Source organism: Miscanthus floridulus, chromosome 8 (genome assembly GCF_019320115.1).
Source record: "Miscanthus floridulus cultivar M001 chromosome 8, ASM1932011v1, whole genome shotgun sequence".
Classification (NCBI taxonomy): Eukaryota; Viridiplantae; Streptophyta; class Magnoliopsida; order Poales; family Poaceae; genus Miscanthus; species Miscanthus floridulus.
In genome coordinates, this window is record NC_089587.1 from 45,313,299 (window position 1) to 45,332,818 (window position 19,520).

The following is a 19,520-nucleotide window of genomic DNA, read 5'->3' on the forward strand; positions in this document are numbered from 1 at the left end:
TGTACTTATGCTTGCTTTACTTTTTAAATCTTTGAAAAAATCCCGGATGGGTACCAGATTGCTAGAGTTTGGAGGAATTAGGCTTGTGATCAACCAGTCAGTTGTCCAGAAGTGGAGTCTTCACCTGAAGGTCAGAGTCGTCTTTCCACTGTCTATACTCTGAGGTTGTATTCTTTATACTAATATGCTATATAATAAGCATTGTCTTATGATATTACCCTTATTTGTAGCTATATATGAGATTTGACTTTCTAGACTCACATATGATGTGTATCTGATTTTGTTCTTAAAATTGTATGCTACAGTGGCCTGGTTGCCCATCGGTGCTTGATGATTTGCACTGTTGTTTCCTCAGTGCTGCTCCTGCTGGGCAAATCTTTGGACGCTCGAGGAGGAGCCCGTTACTAGGTTTTGATCTCAGGTCGTGGGCTGCGGCCCGCGGGGAAGAGGCCGAGAAAACAATTGAGGCTGATGATAGAGACATTTCGTAGTTCATAGTAGTAGAGATTCATGTACTTCTGAATCTTCTCTTTTCAAGTTACATTATTATTCTGAATGTAGATTGTTGATGTGCAATGATTTAGTAGATTAATAATGTTTGATTTGCCATTAAAACTAGTGGCTAATGATTATCTTATAACTAGTAGGACTTATCTCAAATATCTTTGATTGTATTACACAAATTATACACTAATTGAGGTGGTGTATATTGTCTGTATTGTGAAAGTCACCTCTGTTATTTTCTTACACTTGGACGGCTACATGCCCATCTATATCCCTAAAGATAATGGATTTTTCAGTATCTGTTTGCTCGTGACAACGCAGATTCTATCTATTTCTAGTAAAATTGTCAAAAGTGCCAAAGGTGCCTGGCTGAACTAGTTAGATGGCCTCGGTGTCACTCCTCAGGTCCTGAGTTCGACTTCCTGTGGGAGTGAATTTCAGGCTGAAGTTAAAAAAATCCCCTCGTCCCATGGCCAAAGCACAGATCAAAGGCCCGGCCCGGTTCTCACAGGACAACGGTGCCCTGTGTCAGGGTGGGGCAGGGATTAGGGGATTTTCTTGGCCTGTGTGAGAATGTCTTCTCTCTTACAGCAATGCCTGAGAAGGCTTACCCCGCAGGTCGAGTTTTTAAAATTTACAAAAGATACCAGCGTCCGCATGGCTGCAGCCTGCAGGTCCGTTGCGCCCACGCTCATGTGATGCTACGGAAACCCAGTTAGGATCTCGGCGCCGTCGCTGGTGACCAGCACGGTGTGCTCGAACTGCGCGCTGAGGCTGCCGTCCACCGCCACAGCCGTCCAGCCGTCGTCCCACACCACGCACTGCGTGCTCCCCATCGACAGCGTTGGCTCTGCATTGCATTGCGTGGAGTCGGTGGCCATTCGGACGGTGATCAGTAAACAATTCCCTCAACGATGATAAAAGATCATGGGAGGAGAGGAGAGAGAGGTCTTGGGACGGGTGCTTACCGATGGTGAATGTCTGGCCTGCGACCATGAACCCTGGCTCGTAATCGTCTGTCACGGTCACGGATGTGTCTTCAGGCCGTGCTTGACTGAATTAACCACAGTGATCAGAAAACGAAACAGTATGTGTTTAATTACTTACAGGTATGCCATATGATGGGTTCGCAATGGAATATCCTCCCAATGCCGTGCCCAACAAAGGGGTCGATGCCATAGCCATATTTCTCTGCGTGCTCACTGAAACAACCAAAGCAGAGTCTCAATCGCTGACAGGACCAAGTTCATGGCAATGGAAAATTCAACAGTAAAATGCGGTACACTGTGGCCAGATAATATGCAAGCTGTCGGGGTTGTTAAGAATCAAAGTTCTATTCAGATAATACGCAACAGCGGCATCAGAAAGTGTCATGCTTAAGAAATAAGCTTCATAAAAAACGCTTATCTGGATGTTAACGAAGCATCAGAAGATTCATGCTCACATATGTTCGATAAATAAGAGAGATCAAGACCTTATTCTCTGTCCAATTTCCTTGAAACTAGCACCGTGCTTGCAGGCTGATATGCCTCGCATCATGCACTCTTCAGTGACCTATTACAGACCACAAAAGATTGGTTCACACAATACGATGAGGAAGTAGTCAGAAGGGAGAAACATCAGAGTCATCACACCTTCACAAGTTGCTTAGTAGCGTCATCGACTTCTCCACAAAGGTATGTTCTTGAGGTGTCCCCGTGGTAGCCCTGGAGCAACAGTCCATGTCACTTTATGACATCAACATTTATCAATTACTAAATTGATTGATGGCATTAGAACAGAGCAACGATAAGAAAAAATGTGTCGGTTGCAGATGAAAAGAACAGCAGGTAGCACACATACGTTTAAATAGACAGTTACATCAATGTTGATAATGTCTCCATCCTGCAAGGTCATTGGGAGGAAGCATGACTGTTCAGCTCCAAAATTAAGCAAGTTCAGCAATTATATATACCTGTTTCATTTCAGGTAGCACACGATGACTAAGAAATGTGTCTTTGTTCAAGTGCTGGTACTAGTTTGCTACTACATTCAAGGCAGAAACTAGAAGAAAAATAAGTGCCCAAACCTGTAGCTCGCGTGAGTCGGGGATACCGTGGCAGGTGCACTCGTTCACCGACGTGCACACGCTCTTGGGGAACCCGCCGTATCCAAGTGGGGAGGGGTAAGCGCCGGCGTCGACGATCATCTGGTGCACAGCTCTGTCGATCTCGTCCGTCGTCACGGAGGGCTGCACATGCATGTGCGTGCACGCACGGGTCACAAATTTGTCGACAGAAAGCGAACCAGATCCGCAGGAGGCAGGACGCGCGCTCACTACTCTACTCAACTCACTTTGACCATGGCTCCGGCATGGTGCAGGACTCGAGCGGCGAGCTCGCAGGCGTCCAGCATGCGCATGATGCTCTCGCCGTCGTGCACCTGCCGGTCCGGGCTCACGTCCGGGACGGCGTCCGTGCCGACGTAGGGTGGCCGGGGTATGTGGTCCGGCACCGGGAGGCGCGCGCTGACGGCCCCGCGCCGCAGCGGCTCCCTCCTCCTCCTCTTGGATCCTCCTCCAGAGCCCTGCACCTCTGCGGCCCTTCAGTTCGATCGTGTCAGAGACTCAGAGTGCAGGTGTCTGCGATTGGCAGGAATTTCGAGGTGCGGATTTGATTTTGGGAACGAATTGGGACGGTATATATATCGCAGGGGCATAGGAATGATCATGAGCACCTGCAGAGGATCCTCGCCGTCGTGGGTTCCGCACTTCTCCACGGAATCTTTGATGCTACGCGGAGAGGCGCCTCGTCACCTGCGAGAAGCAGCGGTGGAGACAAGGAAAAGGGGATTGGGGGTTAACTAGGGCGGCCGAATTAATGAGAAAGGAGAAGCATATGTACCTGGACTGCGGCAGCGCAATGCGGTGAACGGCGACGAGAGGTGCTGGTTGAGGTCGGCCGCCGGGACCCTCGCCGCCATCGCTGCTGCTGGGTATCAGGCGGCGGCGCAGGACCCGCGGATGGCGGGAAGTGGGTGAGGAACTGAGGATAAGGCGAGAGCAGTTGGAGTTGGAGGGATGGTATTCAGTATTCACTGCACCACTTAGGCTATCCGCACTTGTCAACTTCTATTTCTATACTTAAAAAAAATATTCTATCTTAGTCATCAAGATTCTCTACTCTATATCTATTTCTTCTGCACTCATGTTATCTCTATTCCATACTCTATACCCACTATTCCATATTTTACTCCCCTCCCTCCTTCTTTTTCTCTCACCAACTCTCTCTCTCTCTCTCCGTTACGGTGTTTAGCATGCTACGTGGCCGGTACGCTGGAAGTAGCGATGGGCAGGCACGCGCGCGTGCTGCAGAGCCGTTTGCAGGCGCGCGGTGCGAGCGTGCGGTACGCCACCGCGTCCTGCAGGGCTGTTTAGCGGTGCTCAGTGCAGATAGCCTTAGACTGGGACAGGAAGTTTCACGCCCAACGAGGCAGGGAGAGAAACGTTTTCGGTAATGCTCTGAGCTGGGCGAACCGTGCATACGTCCGGCTATGGCTGGACCACGACGCCAGCCCAACCACCCACGTTTTTTATTTCAAAAGAAAAAACTGTTTATCCATTTATTTTTATTCACTTGATCTTCTTTCTATCGTTCTTATCCGCTCACTTGTCGCCTCCGAGAGCACGGCCGCAAGCCCGACGAGGTGCAGCGCGCGGCCGCTAGCCTTGCCAAGCACGGCGTGCGGCCGCCTCTGAGTCGCGACGTGCAGCTACCGTCTCTGCTAGGCGCAACGTACTGCTGCCCTCTCCAAGTCGCGCAGCCGCAACCTCCCTGCCGCTGGTGTAGCCAATGCCTCCCTTCTGCAACGTGCAGCCACTGCTGTCGGCCTGCCGCCTATAAACGCCGCTGGGCCGCTGCCTATGGTGAACAACACACACCATGAGCCTCCATTCTGCTGAGCAGCATGGAGATGTTGTGTTGAAAGCGCATGTTTCAAGAGTATGTTTCAGATGTTTCAGAGATATGTTGCAAGTGTTTTATATGGATGTTGCAAAAATACATCGTGATGTTGCGCATATTGCAATGGTTGTACACAATACACGTATGTTGCAAGCGTCCATTCCAAATGTTTCATCTGCTTTTTCAAACGTATGTTGCAAGTGTACTTATTTGGATGCTGCATATATTTCACACATATGTTGCAAGAGTATGTGCGAAATATTTTATCTGTTTTAGTCTTATGTTGCAATACGTATTTTCATGTTGCAAGTTGCAAATGTTTTATCTGGATGTCGCATATGTTTCACACACATGTTGCAAGTGTATGTTCTAAATATTTCATCTGCTTTAGACTTATGTTGCATTCAAGTATTTCATGTTGCAAGTGTTTCATGTTTTAAAGGTATATTCAGAGAGTCATGGGGGCACAGCCTAGGCACCGAGGGAAGGGGCGCGGCGAGCCAAGGGCCGACGGATGGGTTGCGCGGTGCGCCTGGGGTCATGCGGACGGTGCGTGCTCGTCCTCATCTTAGCTCCCGGGTCCCGCCTGCGCGGAGAGAGAGAAAGGGGTCAGGGGAAAGGAGCGGTGGGCGCGGGGCGGGGCGAGACAAACGGGGAAGGACGGCAGCGATACGGTGGGAGTGCGACGCATTTTTATAGGGCCATTCAGTACCGTCCGATGAAATTCTATCCATTGGAAGTCCGGGTGCCAGCAATCCTCAAAAGGTTTTCCCCCTCAAATTTCAGGGATAGAAAGTTTCATGATTGCCCTGTTAAAAGAAAATAAAACAGAGCAAATTTTAGGGCCTGTTTGGGACTACTCTGCTCCACCTTTTCCAGCTCTGCTCCACCAACTCCATCACAGAGCAGCTCCACTGTGGAGTTTTTGGAGCAAGTGGACCTGTTTGGCACGCAGTTTAGCTCCAGCTCTGGAAACATGAGGTTTCTATAGGAAAGGTCTACTATGCCCCTGATCGATGTTTGGTGTATGTTGTGTTGTATGCAGAGCATGTGTAATTGAATATTTTTTTACCAATTCAAATATGGTGTAAATATTATAATCTCATTTAATTTATTGGAGAAAAGTAAAAAACAAATATTTCGGCCAAATAATTCCATACTTTTGTCACGTAAATTTTAAAGCGCTTGATGGATAATTGACAAAGTTCATATTTCGGATACAAATAATTGTCCATACATGACTAATGATAAATAAGATAACAAAGTCCATCATTCTAATAGAAATAGTTGTCCATAGATAACTAGAGAATAGTGACTAATACATAATTCTAGTTCCAAGCTAGAGAAAGAGCGGTGGCCAAGTCATCACGGAATTTGTCCATAGTAGGAGCATTCGGTGCATCAGTAGAGCAATTTGATCTAGCCACATATTTGAAGTACCTTTCTGGAATCTCTGGAACATAATTTGGATCACGGTCGCACCGAGCGAAGTCCAAGTCTTCACCGCCATGCTCACGAATGAAGTTGTGAAGGACCATAGTAGCCACAACAATCATTTTTTGCTTGAACATCGGGTAGGATGCCATTTTATATAGAATCTGCCATTTCATTTTTAGCACTCCAAATGATCGCTCAATAACATTGCGGATGGATGAGTGAACATGATTGAACCTTTCTTTAGGAGTCTTTGGTTCCATTCCTCTATGCCACTCCGGCATATGATACCTCTCACCAGTGGCGGATTCAGGACGAGATCAAGGAGGGGGCTAAGTAATGGACATGTTGATTGATAATGAAGATTTAATGATGATTTATGCTTGATGCTACAGTAATTTAACAAGGAATTAAGGCTCACGGGGGGGGGGGGGGGGGGCTGCAGCCCCCAGCCCCCCTGGATCCGCCAATGCCTCTCACCTTTATAAGGACAAAGGTATCCCGGACGATTAAGATATCCCGCATCGACAACATAATATTTGCCTATAATTATTAGAAACAAAATATCAGAACACATTTGTAAGCATTTGATCAAACAATGAAGTGCATGGCCATATTTTTAATACCTTTTGGAGGGTGTGGAAAAAAGCTCTCGTCCACTCTAATTGCATTGTACAGGACACTAGTATCATGCATAGAGCCCGGCTGTCCCGTCGACACATGTGAACCTCATATCAAAGTCACAACTTGCTAGAACGTTTTGAGTAGGTATACCAGACTTTCCAATATATCTTACTTGATCGTCAGGTGGCAACAAAACTCGGATATGAGTACCATCTAGAGCACCAATGCAATCTTTGAAATGTGGATATGCTCTACGATCATCTCTTATCCTCCTATGAATAGTTCGGAAGTTGGGGTCCTTTGGTCTAATAAAATCTCTAGACATATCCATGAAAGCATTCAGTACCTCATCAAATTTTCTGTGAATAGTTTCACCCGAGTGCTTGAACCGGTTTTGTGCTTTTCTATTAGATTCATTTCCAGATAACACAAATAAGAACACTGCCAACATCTCCTGAGTGTTTATATGTAGGGATGGTTTCAGACCATACCTTCCAACCAATAAATCATGAAGGTCATAGAACATCTATGTGCTCATCCGAAGCTGCGAATGACATTCTCCTGGTGTGTTTAGCGTCTCTAGCAACCAGCCCATACCACTAAGGAGTGATGTCCTAGGTGGATTTTTGTCAACATATAATTCAACATAACCTGCAGTTTAGCACCAGCCAATACAAGATTCCAAAATGCCATGCTCTCATTGTCAGAGGTATCAGTTTCATCACCAGTTTCATCATCACTCTGCATAGAGGTAAAAAAAAGGCCATGTAGGATGCCAATTAGAAACAAAACAGCAACACAGAGAGAAAAAAGGACATACACAGAGAAAAAGGACCAATAATAGTCAAAATAGTAGCATACAGTAGCATACAGGTGCGCAAAAAAAATCTCATTGTGGCAATGTCATACAGGTTGCCAGAAGTAAAATAATAGCATACAGGTTGCAAAAAAAAAACTAACTTCCATATTTGTCATTGTGCCTCTTCCTAAGCCAATTGAGCCTAATTTCTCTAGTAGGCAAGGTCATAAACATTTCTCCGTGTTCCTTCTTCACAAACAGCTGTGTGGCAATGTCATGCTCATCTGAACCATACGCCACACCACAGTCCTTCACATGCTCCATTATTTCCCTGATGGTGATCCCTTCTTGCTTCTTTGCTGTAAATGAACTTGAACAGTCAGATATCTTCGAAATTGCTTTAACCATTAGAAGAGTTGTGCTTGACTTTGCCTTTTTCCTATCCACAGCAGCAACACGAGGTTTTTATTTGGAACCGCACTTGGAGTGACTTCTTGAACCTCCTCATCCCCCTCCTTGTTGGCATCAAATGGGTCACCTTGGGCATTATTCTCTCCATCAACATATTCACTGTCGTCTACATCAAAAGGTTGCTCTTGGCTAGTAGGGATAATAGGATTGTCACTAAAAGGGTTCCAATGATCTGCTTCCTCATTTGTAATATTTCTAAACATTTTCCTAAGCAAATCCTCATTTTGGATAGGTTTTTTCCTGAACTTGCCACACCCTGGAATATCCTGCAAAAACAAAAACAAAAACATAGCTGATGATCTAAACTGTTTTCAATATTGCTAAATAACTTTGTGCTTGGCATTACTGCATGATGACTTGAATTATCAGAATCGTAGCTAATAACTGCAAGTTCAGGAAAAATAACTTTGTGCTTCTGCAAGTTATGGAATTCTTTTTGTATAAACCATGCCATTAACTGCAAACGATGCTTAGATAGCTGAACAATAGGTTTTGTAATTTTGTCATTCTCAATTATATGTTAGCAGTTACATTTCTACATTTGTGTTTAGGTTACAGTCTGTATGAAACTTTTTTGCTTTATATGTGTTATACCCAAGTCAGGGAAACCAGTCAGATGCCCAAGTCAGGGATTCATCAGAAGCTGGGACCGGAGATCAGTCAAAATCCCATGGAAAATCATGTTAACCCAGAAAAGGAAACTGATGAAATTCCAGTAGCTGAGGTTAACCAAGAGCCTGTGGAAACATGTCAGGGCGCAGTGGTGGAAACTGATATTATCCCAGAAAAGCAAGCTGTTCCAGAGGCAGGCTTAGAGGTTAATGAAGAACCAACGGAAACATGCCAGGAAACAACTGCAGAATCTAATGTTAACCCAGAGAAGCGAACTTCTGATCCAGGTGTTATTTACCGCTGCAGAAAATATTCTTAATGTTTTTCTGTATTGGTATTTCATTTCCTGTCTCAATCTGGAATCTGGTTACTTCAGGATTTCAAATCCTTGTCCTCAGGTCTATTGCATTGATGGTCAGCTAATTAACTGTAATATTGTTGTCCACTAGTGGTCTTTTCTTTTCTAATGTATCATCATTACTTTAGGATTTCCTATAAAACCAAATTGGTATGTACTAAATGCCAAGTTAGATTGCTGATAACTGATGGGCCTTGAATATTTTTTATTGTAGGATTATAGAAGGAAAATTAAATTCTTCAAGAAAAAATCAGAATAAAATTAACAGCACATCAACTACAGATACAGATAAACATGGAAAATTAAATGCCAAGTTAAATTCTTCAAGAAAAGATCAGAATAAAATTATCAGCTGATAGCACTCACATTTTTTACTTTCTTCCACCACTCAGCCTCCATGTCAATTGTTTGGGTCGCATTGTTCCAACCAGTACCTGTTTGCCTCCTCTTCAACTTTAGCCAAATGGTCCAATCAGCCTTTAATTTATCTCACTTGTTCTTAATTTGAGTCTTTGATAATGAGATACCAGTCATTTGCAAAAACCTAGCTGAGACCTCAGTATAACCTACAGAGTTCAAATGAGTATTTGGGCGATTGCCTCTACTAACTTGTTCAGCCATCAACTCGCAGGCTAATTGCAAATGTGCGTCATTCCAGTCCATTTGATCACCCTGACCATGATATTGCAATAGTATGTTCAAGCACTCAGGACAATCTATTGAATTTTGCCCAAACTGTCGCACAAATACTATGTATTCAAGGCATCATGAAGCTCATTTTGAAGTTTTACAGCAAGGAGCAATACCTGTTCATCTTTCTTCTTCACTGGTAGTGGTCGTTTGCGTGAAGCACATGCCAGAGGGCGTTGGTCGGCCGTGGCTTGTGGGGCGGCCTGTCCTGATCGGCCAGCAGCTGGTCCTAGATGGCCACCACCCATCCCGACCTAGACGGAGGCCACCGGCGGCGCCGCCGGAGGAGGCCACGCTAGCCCCACCCTAGGCGCCGGCGAGCTTCCTCGACCCACGAACACGCCGGCAGCAGCTTCATGCGAAGTTGGGGGAGGGAAGACGGAGGGGATTTGGGGGTAAGAAAAGAGAGGATCCAGTTCAGGATCAACGGATCTATCTTCTCCGTCCATCACCTGGTCGGATGTCTTGCCATGGTGGCCGGAATGAGCGGCGGCGTCGCTAGGGTTTGGGGGAGGACGGGCTGGAGCAGAGGAGAGAGGAGACGGGAGTAGAGGAGGATGAGGGCGTCGGGTGGGGGCGACGGGAGGAAATAGAACGAAACGGTATTTGCGTAACGAGTGGCAATTGCGGGTAATTACCTCCAACTCCACGAGGACATACGAAACGCTGGTTTGTGGAGTACCCTCTGAGGAGCTCCGCGAAAAACATGGAGTTGGACCAAAACTCTATCTTTTTTTGGGAACAGAGTTTGTGGAGTTGGACATGTTTGGTAGAAAAATTTAGGAGCAGAGCTATAAAAGGTGGAGCAGAGCAGTCCCAAACAGGCCCTTAGACGGTTCCTAGTTGAGGCTAAAAGTTAACTTAAATTAGCTGTCGTTGGCTAAATTGAAGACTTGGCTATTTTTATCCCTCTTATTTAAATGCACTAAGGTAATTTTTAGCTATCTAGATATTAACCCTAGTAGGCCCTATAAACAGGGGCAAACACATATATATGTATGTTCACCACGCACGCCTATCTCATTTGCCCCTCCTCTTTTTTCATGGGAAATCATGAATTGCTTAATAATATTTTAGTAAAATGTTTCAAAGTAGAGGAAGCATAAATTATGATAAAACTTTTGAAACAAATCTACTCATTTGACTTCAAATATGCAAAACCGCTCCATAAAAGTTGATTGTAACCATTTTTTTGTATTCACCTAATACATGCAACTTAAACACACTGTCTTTTGTTAGAGGGAGAAATAAGGACTTTTTAGAAAGAATCATACTATTTTTATATCTGAGCTTGATCATGGCCACTTGACTCACAGTTTGGAACCCAGAGTCCCAGAGTGCGAGGTTTGGTTATATAGTACTTGCTCGATAGCACGCTCTCCGCTCCACGGGCGACAGGAAGGAGCACAAACAGCACCGGGAGAACAGTAAAAAGGAAGGTGGATAGTATAACACCCGGGTGTTACGTGCCTAATTAGCAAATAGGTTAAGATTGATAAAACTTGACTCATAAGTTTCATGTGTTCTGTAATGATCTCTTACTTGTAATACTAAAAATGCTGAGTAAAGGTTCTTTTAACATTATAGCCAACTTAAACATTGTCAGGAAATACAGGTCTTGTTCGCTTGTGTTATAATTCGTACTTTTTTTTGCTTGTTTTTTTAGTCGGAACAATTTTTTTCTCTCACAACAAATCAGCCGAAACAATATTTCGATCTGTTTTTTCAGCGAAGCGAACAGGACAACAAATCTTTGTTAGTAATAAAAATGTGCATGATGAAGTATGTGTTTGTAAAAAAAAAGAAATCGGAAAACAAAACACACACAAGCCACACACACGCACACAACACTCACGCATGCACGCTGCTGCGATTTTTTTAATTTTAACACTTTTTGATAACTAATTTTAAATCTAACACTGTAAGTTTTTTTTAAACTAACACTTTTGACCGCGTCTATTGTCCTGGCGTGGCCAAATGCCTGTGTCGCGCCCTGTATGGTGGCGCGGCAGAGGTCTGACGTGGCGACGACCGGTTTCGGTGGCCGTTGACGTGGCTCTTGCCGCGCCACCTACCTTGGCGCGGCAGTGTCGCGCCCTGATCCATGGCGCGGCAGAGCCGAATAAATACCGCGTGGCCAGCCGGCCACCCGCACACACCCTGTCCGCCCGCCTGCCGCCAGCGCCCGCACTCGCCCATCCACCACCAGCGCCGCCAGCCACCGCGCAGCGCCCGGCGCCAGCGCCCGCCCGACCACGTCGCGCCCGGCCACTCCCGCCGCGCAGCGCCCGCGCCGGCCGCGCCACGAACACCGGCGCGTCAAGGCCGCCCGCTCCTAAGGTACATCCTCTCGATTTTATTTTTTTTTTGCTTATTATTGATTTAGGATAATTAGTGATTTAGGATAGTTAGGGTTGATTTCATATTTTTTTGATTATTATTGATTTAGGATAATTAGTGATTTAGGATAGTTAGTAATTTAGGATAGTTAGGGTTTTATGATTGGTATTGATTAATGATAGTTAGTGATTTAGGGTTTATGGATTGTTTATGTATTTATTATTTAGTTTATAGTTAGTTATTTAGTTAGGAATTTTGGGTATAGATACTAGTTTACTCTAAACCCAAAAGGATTTAGGTATTTTAGGGATTGATTATGTATTTATTATCTAGTATAGTTAGGATTTTGGGTTAAGGGATTTAGGATAGTTAGGTTAGTGATTTGTTTGTGAACTTACTCATGTTAATTTAAATTTTGTTAATTTGAATACTCTAACGCTTTGTTTATCAGTTAGTAACAGGATGGCTCCTCCCACACAGCACCCATTGTACCCCATTCTTGAGGTGGAGTACGACGACCAGCACCGAGCACACATCTTGAGTGACAATGACGTAGAGGTGGCCTTGCCTCCTTTGAGGCCCCGCACGCACACCAGGGCGTACCAGTGGGACGAGCGTTATGCGCTGTACATACGACGTGCCGGCTTCCTCGAGCTTATCCGTGTTGTCAACCACGGTCTTCCGCTCCTTGACCCAGCACTACTTACTGCAGCTGTAGACAGGTACGAGTGCATTCTTTGTACGTAAACTTTCTTCTAACAAATTTGAGGCAACTAACAGTCGTTCTATTCTTATAACAGGTGGAGGCCTGAGACCTACACGTTTCACCTATCTTGTGGCGAGATGACCTTGACGTTGCCGGACGTGAAGGCTATTTTAGGCCTTTGGTTGGGGGGACTTCCAGTGACAGGGATAGTTAACAACGATCACTGGAGGGAGCTGGTGGCTCAGTTTACTGACTTTCTTCCATCGGACGACGATGCTTCCAAAAAAAATAAGTGAGTAATTCAAGCCTATTTAATACTTGTATTGCTTTCCTGTAGCTATGGGGTCTCATTTTCTTTGGTCAATTTTAGGAAAAGTTCTGGGGTTTCGTCGTCCTGGATTACGGAGCGCTTTGATTACTCGGACCCACAGGCTGAGGAGGCTCTGATCGACAGGTTCACTCGAGTGTGGCTCTGGCACTTTCTTGGTGCTTTCCTCTTCCCAGACGCCTCGGGCAACATGATCAGCTGGATGTTCCTTGACATACTACGACAACCGTGGGAGAACATAGCGGCGTACAGCTAGGACAACGTAGTCCTGGCATGGACGTATCGATAGCTATGCGTTGCCTGCCGTCGCACCTCAGGATATGCGAACCTTGGGGGTTGCTCGTACCTACTTCAGGTGTGGTGTTGGGAACGATGGCCTGTTGGAAGACCCCTTAATAATGATTTACTGGTAAGTACTTCGGTTCACTATATTCTTGGAGACAGTTACATATGAATTCATTATTAATGGCTAATTCATTATTGTGTTCAATGCAGCGATGAAACGGGCATGATACACTCCCTACAACTCTGTATATCTGGACGGAATCAGCGTTAGCTAGAGGGAATGCGTGGCGCAAGTACATGGAGTACACAAACGGTCTCGACGTCCTGACACAGCACCAGGTTACGCTCTCTTTACTATCATACATGTGTCTTGTTCAATCTACACTATATCACAACCTAACTCAATTGGGAGAATTCCTTATTTGACACTGGGAAAATGAGTCGTTCCTTTCTTGGCCCTAAAATTTTCTTCGTTCCCTATTTGACACTGACTTCAACTTTCGTTCCTAATTTGACACTGCCGTCAATTCCGTTAGCTAACGGTGTTAACTGACCATTAAAAAGACGTTTTTGCCCCTAGAAAAAAAACAGCGAAGCAAATTTGAGAGGAAAAAAAACCCGCGCCCGCCTCTGATGCATGCGCCCAGCTACAAAAAAAAGGCGCAGGTTTTTTTTTTCCTCTCAAATTTGCTTCGCCGCTTTTTTTTTCTAGGGGCAAAAACGTCTTTTTAACGGCCAGTTAACACCGTTAGCTAACGGAATTGACGGCAGTGTCAAATTAGGAACGAAAGTTGAAGTGAGTGTCAAATAGGGAACGAAGAAAATTTCAGGGCCAAGAAAGGAACGACTTATTTTTCCAGTGTCAAATAAGGAATTCTCTCAACTCAATTATGAAATTTCAAGTGCATTGGTGTCCTTGGGATGCTCCGGAGCTCCAGGACTATCTCAGTCCTGTCACTAGGGACGAGTCAGACGAGTATCGCTGCGACGTCCCTCTTATTTTCTTCCATGTGGTCGAGATTCACTTGCCCATCCGGGTCTGCAGACAGTTTGGGAGAATGACAGGCTGCCCACCACCGCTTTACTCCACCAACCAAGAATTGCACGGGTGCGTTATCGATTAATAACAATACTACAATCCAGAGGTGTGTGGTATAACTAACATCGTTTTGTTACATGTATGACCGCATGAAGAGGTACAAGACCAATGATTGGCGCGTGACACACAGCTTGCGCATCCATTTGTGGCAGAACAGGGTACGACATCCGGTCCATGCGAGTCCTCCACATGACCAGCACACCTTCGACGAGTACCTACGCTGGCTTCACAGGTCTACGAGGACACATATTAAGCCCCCGCACACTGACGTGGCGATTGATGAGGACTTGGAGGAAGATGTTATCGAAGATGTGTATGACGTTACCACTAGGGAGGACACACAGCTACAGAGAGCCCCGCTACAAAGATACATGGTAAGATACTTGAATGGTAAAATTTGTTATCCATTTGGTATTAAGTATGTATACTAAAATTGTTTAACCATGTTTCTGTACCTAGGCGACACAATTGTTGAGGCTGTCCAACGAAGCAGCGTACCAGCTTCACGAGTCTAGAGGGCTGGGGCCAGGCGTTCTCGCGGCTTTTGTGGAGGTAAACATAAACTTATTCATTCCGAAAATATTTGTTCAGTGTATATGCGTTTGGGAAATACACTAACTTTAACGTCTATTTATGCAGAAGGTGAAGAAGAGCTGCAGGAAGCTAGCTCAGAAGCTGAGCTGCATGGACACTCCTTATGAGGAACCGCCACTCTCGACGCGGTCGGGTGCCACGTCTTCAGCCTCTTTGAGGACACCAGCCGACTCTTCTCAGCAGATGACAGGTGCCACTTCTGCAGTGCGTACACCACCACATCATAGCGCTGGGAAGGACCCTACAACCGAGGACGACGAGGACGACGACCCTCGGGCTTCTGCAGACAGCACGACCAGTGGGACGATTGGCTGTAGGACGAGATCGGCATGTCTCAGCTTGGTGGTGCCCCGCTTGGTACCCAAGCAGCCTCACAGGTACTATCAAAGATAGTTTATTTAAATACGTAAGCTCCATGAACTAACGATCATAAAGAATTATAAGTAATCGTGCGTATCATATACTTATAGGGTACGAGCCGTACGCACCGTTGACGCGACCATACTGACGTTGGCTACACTCCCAATGTGTTGCCAACAAATCCGAAGCGACAGAGACGTCCGAGGGATCCTTACACTCCTGAATCTTAGTTTGTTAGGTTAAATGAATATTGGCGTCCGAAACTTGTGGGGTTATTTGGTTATGTTATGTCAAACTTATGTCAAAACAATAAAAATATTATGTGCCAGCTTGTCAACTTGCGTATGGACTTCATTTATCTGTTTCATATTCATTTCTTTGCGTCGCGGCAGCACTGCCGGCGAGATTAAGTACCAACTAGTTCGGGAACCGACAGTCCCGACGTATCTCGACGTCGGTGGTAATTTTTCATAATCGATTAGTTAAATTGGTGGTTAACCGTATTATGAAAGACGGAAAACAAATCATTGGCTTATCAAATTTTCTATTCGACCGTGAAAAAAATTCAACAAAAGACAGAAACAAATCTACTATTGATTTTACATCAAGCAATACTTAGAATAACTCCCACTATCGGCGCGACGCATTCGGATTAAACCGTTCAGGTACCGCCGGCCGAGCGGCGAGCGCGGCGGCCAGGCGGGCTTGCTGCTCGGTCAGGCAGGACTGGGTGCAATATTTATTCGGCTCTGCCACGCCACGGATCAGGGCGCGGCACTGCCGCACCATGCATGGTGGCGCGGCAAGAGCTGCCACGTCAACGGTCACCGAAACTGGTCGTCACCACGTCAGACCTCTGCCGCGCCACCATGCATGACGCGGCACAGGCATTTGGCCGCGCCAAGGCAATAGGCGCGGCCAAAAGTGTTAGTTTTTTTTTTTAAAAAACTTGCGGTGTTAGATTTAAAATTAGTTATCAAAAAGTGTTAAAATTAAAAAAAAAATCGCTGCTGCTGGCCGCTGGTGCAAGCCAAGTTTGACCGAGAGAGAGAGACGCTGCTGCCCTGCATGCCGAGCAATCAAAGCTGCTGTGCCGCCGTGCTACGCCCGGTCTCCGCTGATCTGTGCGCCCTGCTCGCTTCGTTCGTCGTGGTCGCAGCCCGTCGTGCCAAGGCCGGGTGACCCGCTGCCGTGCTTGACGAGAGCCACGTCCTTTTCCTCGCCATGTTGGGCGCGTCCGAGCGCCAATATGGCCTGTGCTTGCACTGCTGCTGTCGTGCCTATCTCGCTGTGCGCTGCCGCTGTGTCGCTGGTTCGCTGCTGCCCTATCGTCCGCCGTGACTTTTGACCGACCCGGCCAAGGCAGCGCCCTTCGTCCAACCGAGTCGCGACGACCCATCAATGCCTAGCTCACCTGCTCGCTGGTGGACGCGCTGCTCCGGCCATTATTGGCCTTGACCCAGCCGGAATAGTCGACACCGTCTCCATCGGGTGTAACCGCACCTCTTCGCCTTTCAAATTCGCGCAGCCCCGAGCCTCCTGGTCTAATTCCTCGCACCAGAGAGTAGCCATGGAAGTTGCCTAACCAGCAAACCCACATAGAAACTCAGCAGTTCGCTGTCGCCGGCCAATTTCAGAACTTCCGAGCCGCCGGTAATCTCGTCGCCGTAACAGAGCACGTTTTGGGGTAGGTCCCTACGCTTGGTTTTAGCTTGATCCAATGCATCTCGACTTATCTTGACCTCCTGGTGTCTATGCTCTCCCTATTTTTACCGAAGGTCTCGCTGGAGATGAGCTGACACCACCATGTCCGCTACGGAGCGCCGCCGTCTCACACGCTCGCACGTGGCCAGCTCTGCTCGGGCTGCCTCCGACTCAACCATCACCATAGCCATGTCCGTGGTAAGGCCCTGGTGCTCCCCAACTTTCGGTTGCCGTCGCCCGGATCCTCGGTCGCTAGTCGAGCCGTGGCCACCGCGTGAATCGTGTCCCGAGCTCCTCCTCTGTTCGTACGTGAGATTTAGAGGGAAGGAGTATGGGCAGAAAAGAAGAGGAATCCAAGGGGTTATGTGTGAATATGTATGAGAGACATCTCTATATATGAATCTTGCACCCAAAAACAGGCACCTAAGAGTGTCGTGTCACCCGCTAACCCACGAGCCATTGGATCTAACGATGACGCGAGCTGGACCGTTCGATCTGGGTCATAGCGGGTCATCCCCGTTAATCTGCGAACCCAATCAGTCGCGAAACATCGCGAACCCGCTCGTCGTCCGGGCGCTGGCCTGCCCGCGCGTCGCAGCTCTCGGCCTCCTTCGCGGCCGCGGCGTATAGGCCATGGCAAGCGACAGCTCATCACATTCCTTGCATCCCCAGATCTAGATCGCCGCTCCCCACTGCTCGCAGCCGCGGCGGTGTCGCAGTCGCACAAATTGTCCATGAGGCTGCGCCTAGGACAACGAACTATGCTTCATCATCCCCTCTTTTGTCACGGCCCCTCGTCGCCACACACAACGGCACCACTTGTGCGACCACAGGGCATCAAATTCGGCGGCGGCGAGCACATAGTCTTCCACGTGGCAACCATTGGCCAGCAATTCAGCCTTGCTGCCGAGACGCTGCTCCTGCTGAGATCGTCATGCCGCGCGATGTGGCCGAGGCCGCTGCCGGCACGGAAGGCTACCACGCATGTCGTGCTCCAGCAGAAGCTTATCAAGGCGCATCACGAGGCCCTAGCTGTCTCCATCGCTGCCACCAAAGCACGAGCCTCTGGCTGTCTCCGTCACCATCACGATGGTACGAGCCGAGCTTGAGAGTGAGGTGGAGCCACATCGAGGTTCAGCGACAGCGTCAAACGGTTAATCTTCCACGCCAAGACCACGGGCCTGCTTATGCTCAGAAGCTGTTCGGCGAAATGCCGCAGCACATATTCTTCCAAGTGCACGCACGGCGTGGTATGGTAATGCAGGAGATGGCTGTGTAGCTTTTCCACATGATGCAGACAGAGGAGCTGGCACTCTGCAATCATCTCCAAGCACAGCCAACAAGGGCGCATCTCTTGGCAAAGTGCCATCACCAAGAACCTACTCCGCTATGCCAAGCAATTTCAGGTATCAAACACTTATTTGCCCCATTCTAATTGTATTTTTTAATCTGTGCTCCGCACATTGAAATTTGTGCATGATTCACTTCGCAAAATCTAAAGGGTCTGTACCCTCTTCCAAGTTAATATATAATCATTGAGTACCTTTTTCTTTAAATTTGTCATCATGGATCATAAACGTATAAACTAACTTATCCTATATCTTAAAAGTTAAATCTTACTCTCTTTTTTTCTTTAAAGGTACTGTTAATTTATCATTCACCTTATCAAAAGTTCAGCCTCTACAAAGGATTAGATAAAAAATGATATTCACATATTTACCACTGCTCTTGAACCATACTTGCAAGCACACACTTTAAATCCATACTTGCAAGCTTCTCACTGCTCACTTCGGATGGAAACTACATATTTTTTCTCTGGATATGGTTCAAATAGAGCTGTATTTGTGCCACTCCACTCACAGCCGTGCTCAACCATGTTTCGCTTCCATTTTTCTCATTAAACCGATGCTTCCTATTATCCTTAAATTCATAAATTAAATGTCCTAAATAGCATGAGATTCCACTATACCCTTATGAAATATATAGAGTACTACATGCATTTCTATTACAGGGAATGCAGCTACCAGTTGCACATCTGTGCACCATGCCAGTGTGCTACACTGTGACAATGATCGTAGTGTCGTGCCTTGGCGCTATCTTCATACACTCGAACATGATCTGCAATTATGGATTTAGCTATACAGCATATTCAAGTTTGACCTCTACTTACATGATGAAGCCCTTCTTATCATCCTTTGCTTTACAATATCTTGCAGGTTGCATGATTGAGTTGAAAGAAGACAAATCTAGGCATATATGAGATCTATTAGGAGTGGGACGGAGGGAGTGAGGCATATATGAGGCCTATAATTAATGTACTATTTTTAGTGGCTAATTGGTAAATGGGTTTAATCTGAAATTTTTAAAGTAGATTCTTACATATGTTAGGCATCTCCTGTAATCTTTGTAGCCTTTAAATAGGTGCTATGACTGAGTAATTGATTTAACTTGTTTAACGCTTTGTTAAATGGTTTATAAATAATAAAAGTTTGTAAAAATATAAAATATGGTTCCACTGTATTTGTATGATGTCGTTGTGTCAAATGAACACTTAATATGGCCATGTGTTTACATAAAATATCGATATATAGATTTATCTTGCTCTCACATACGTTATTGCAATAAAAACTTAATAATTGATTTATAAACCTGATGCTTATCTTGAGTGCCT

General features: G+C 46.2%; 1 protein-coding gene across 1 annotated transcript; it reads right to left on the reverse strand.

Moving 5' to 3' along the window:
• Window positions 1-726: 726 nt before the first annotated feature.
• LOC136471847 (methionine aminopeptidase 1B, chloroplastic-like) lies at window positions 727-3,564 on the reverse strand. The gene is made up of 10 exons (XM_066469595.1): window positions 3,387-3,564; window positions 3,220-3,298; window positions 2,839-3,085; window positions 2,573-2,734; window positions 2,347-2,388; window positions 2,139-2,210; window positions 1,979-2,058; window positions 1,612-1,706; window positions 1,473-1,520; window positions 727-1,354 (listed from the first exon to the last, which is right to left on the reverse strand). Exons 1-10 carry the CDS (start codon window positions 3,463-3,465, stop codon window positions 1,206-1,208), a joined length of 1,053 nt encoding a protein of 350 aa, XP_066325692.1. The 5' UTR covers window positions 3,466-3,564; the 3' UTR covers window positions 727-1,205.
• Between the last annotated feature and the right edge of the window lie 15,956 nt (window positions 3,565-19,520).

Excerpts from the sequence above, each read along its gene's own strand:
- LOC136471847 (XM_066469595.1), bottom strand. The coding sequence starts at position 3,465 with ATGGCGGCGAGGGTCCCGGCGGCCGACCTCAACCAGCACCTCTCGTCG. Across the intron at positions 3,086-3,219 it reads ACGGCGAGGATCCTCTGCAG|GGCCGCAGAGGTGCAGGGCT; the intron begins GTGCTCATGATC and ends ATCGAACTGAAG. Across the intron at positions 1,355-1,472 it reads AGGCCAGACATTCACCATCG|AGCCAACGCTGTCGATGGGG; the intron begins GTAAGCACCCGT and ends AATGCAATGCAG.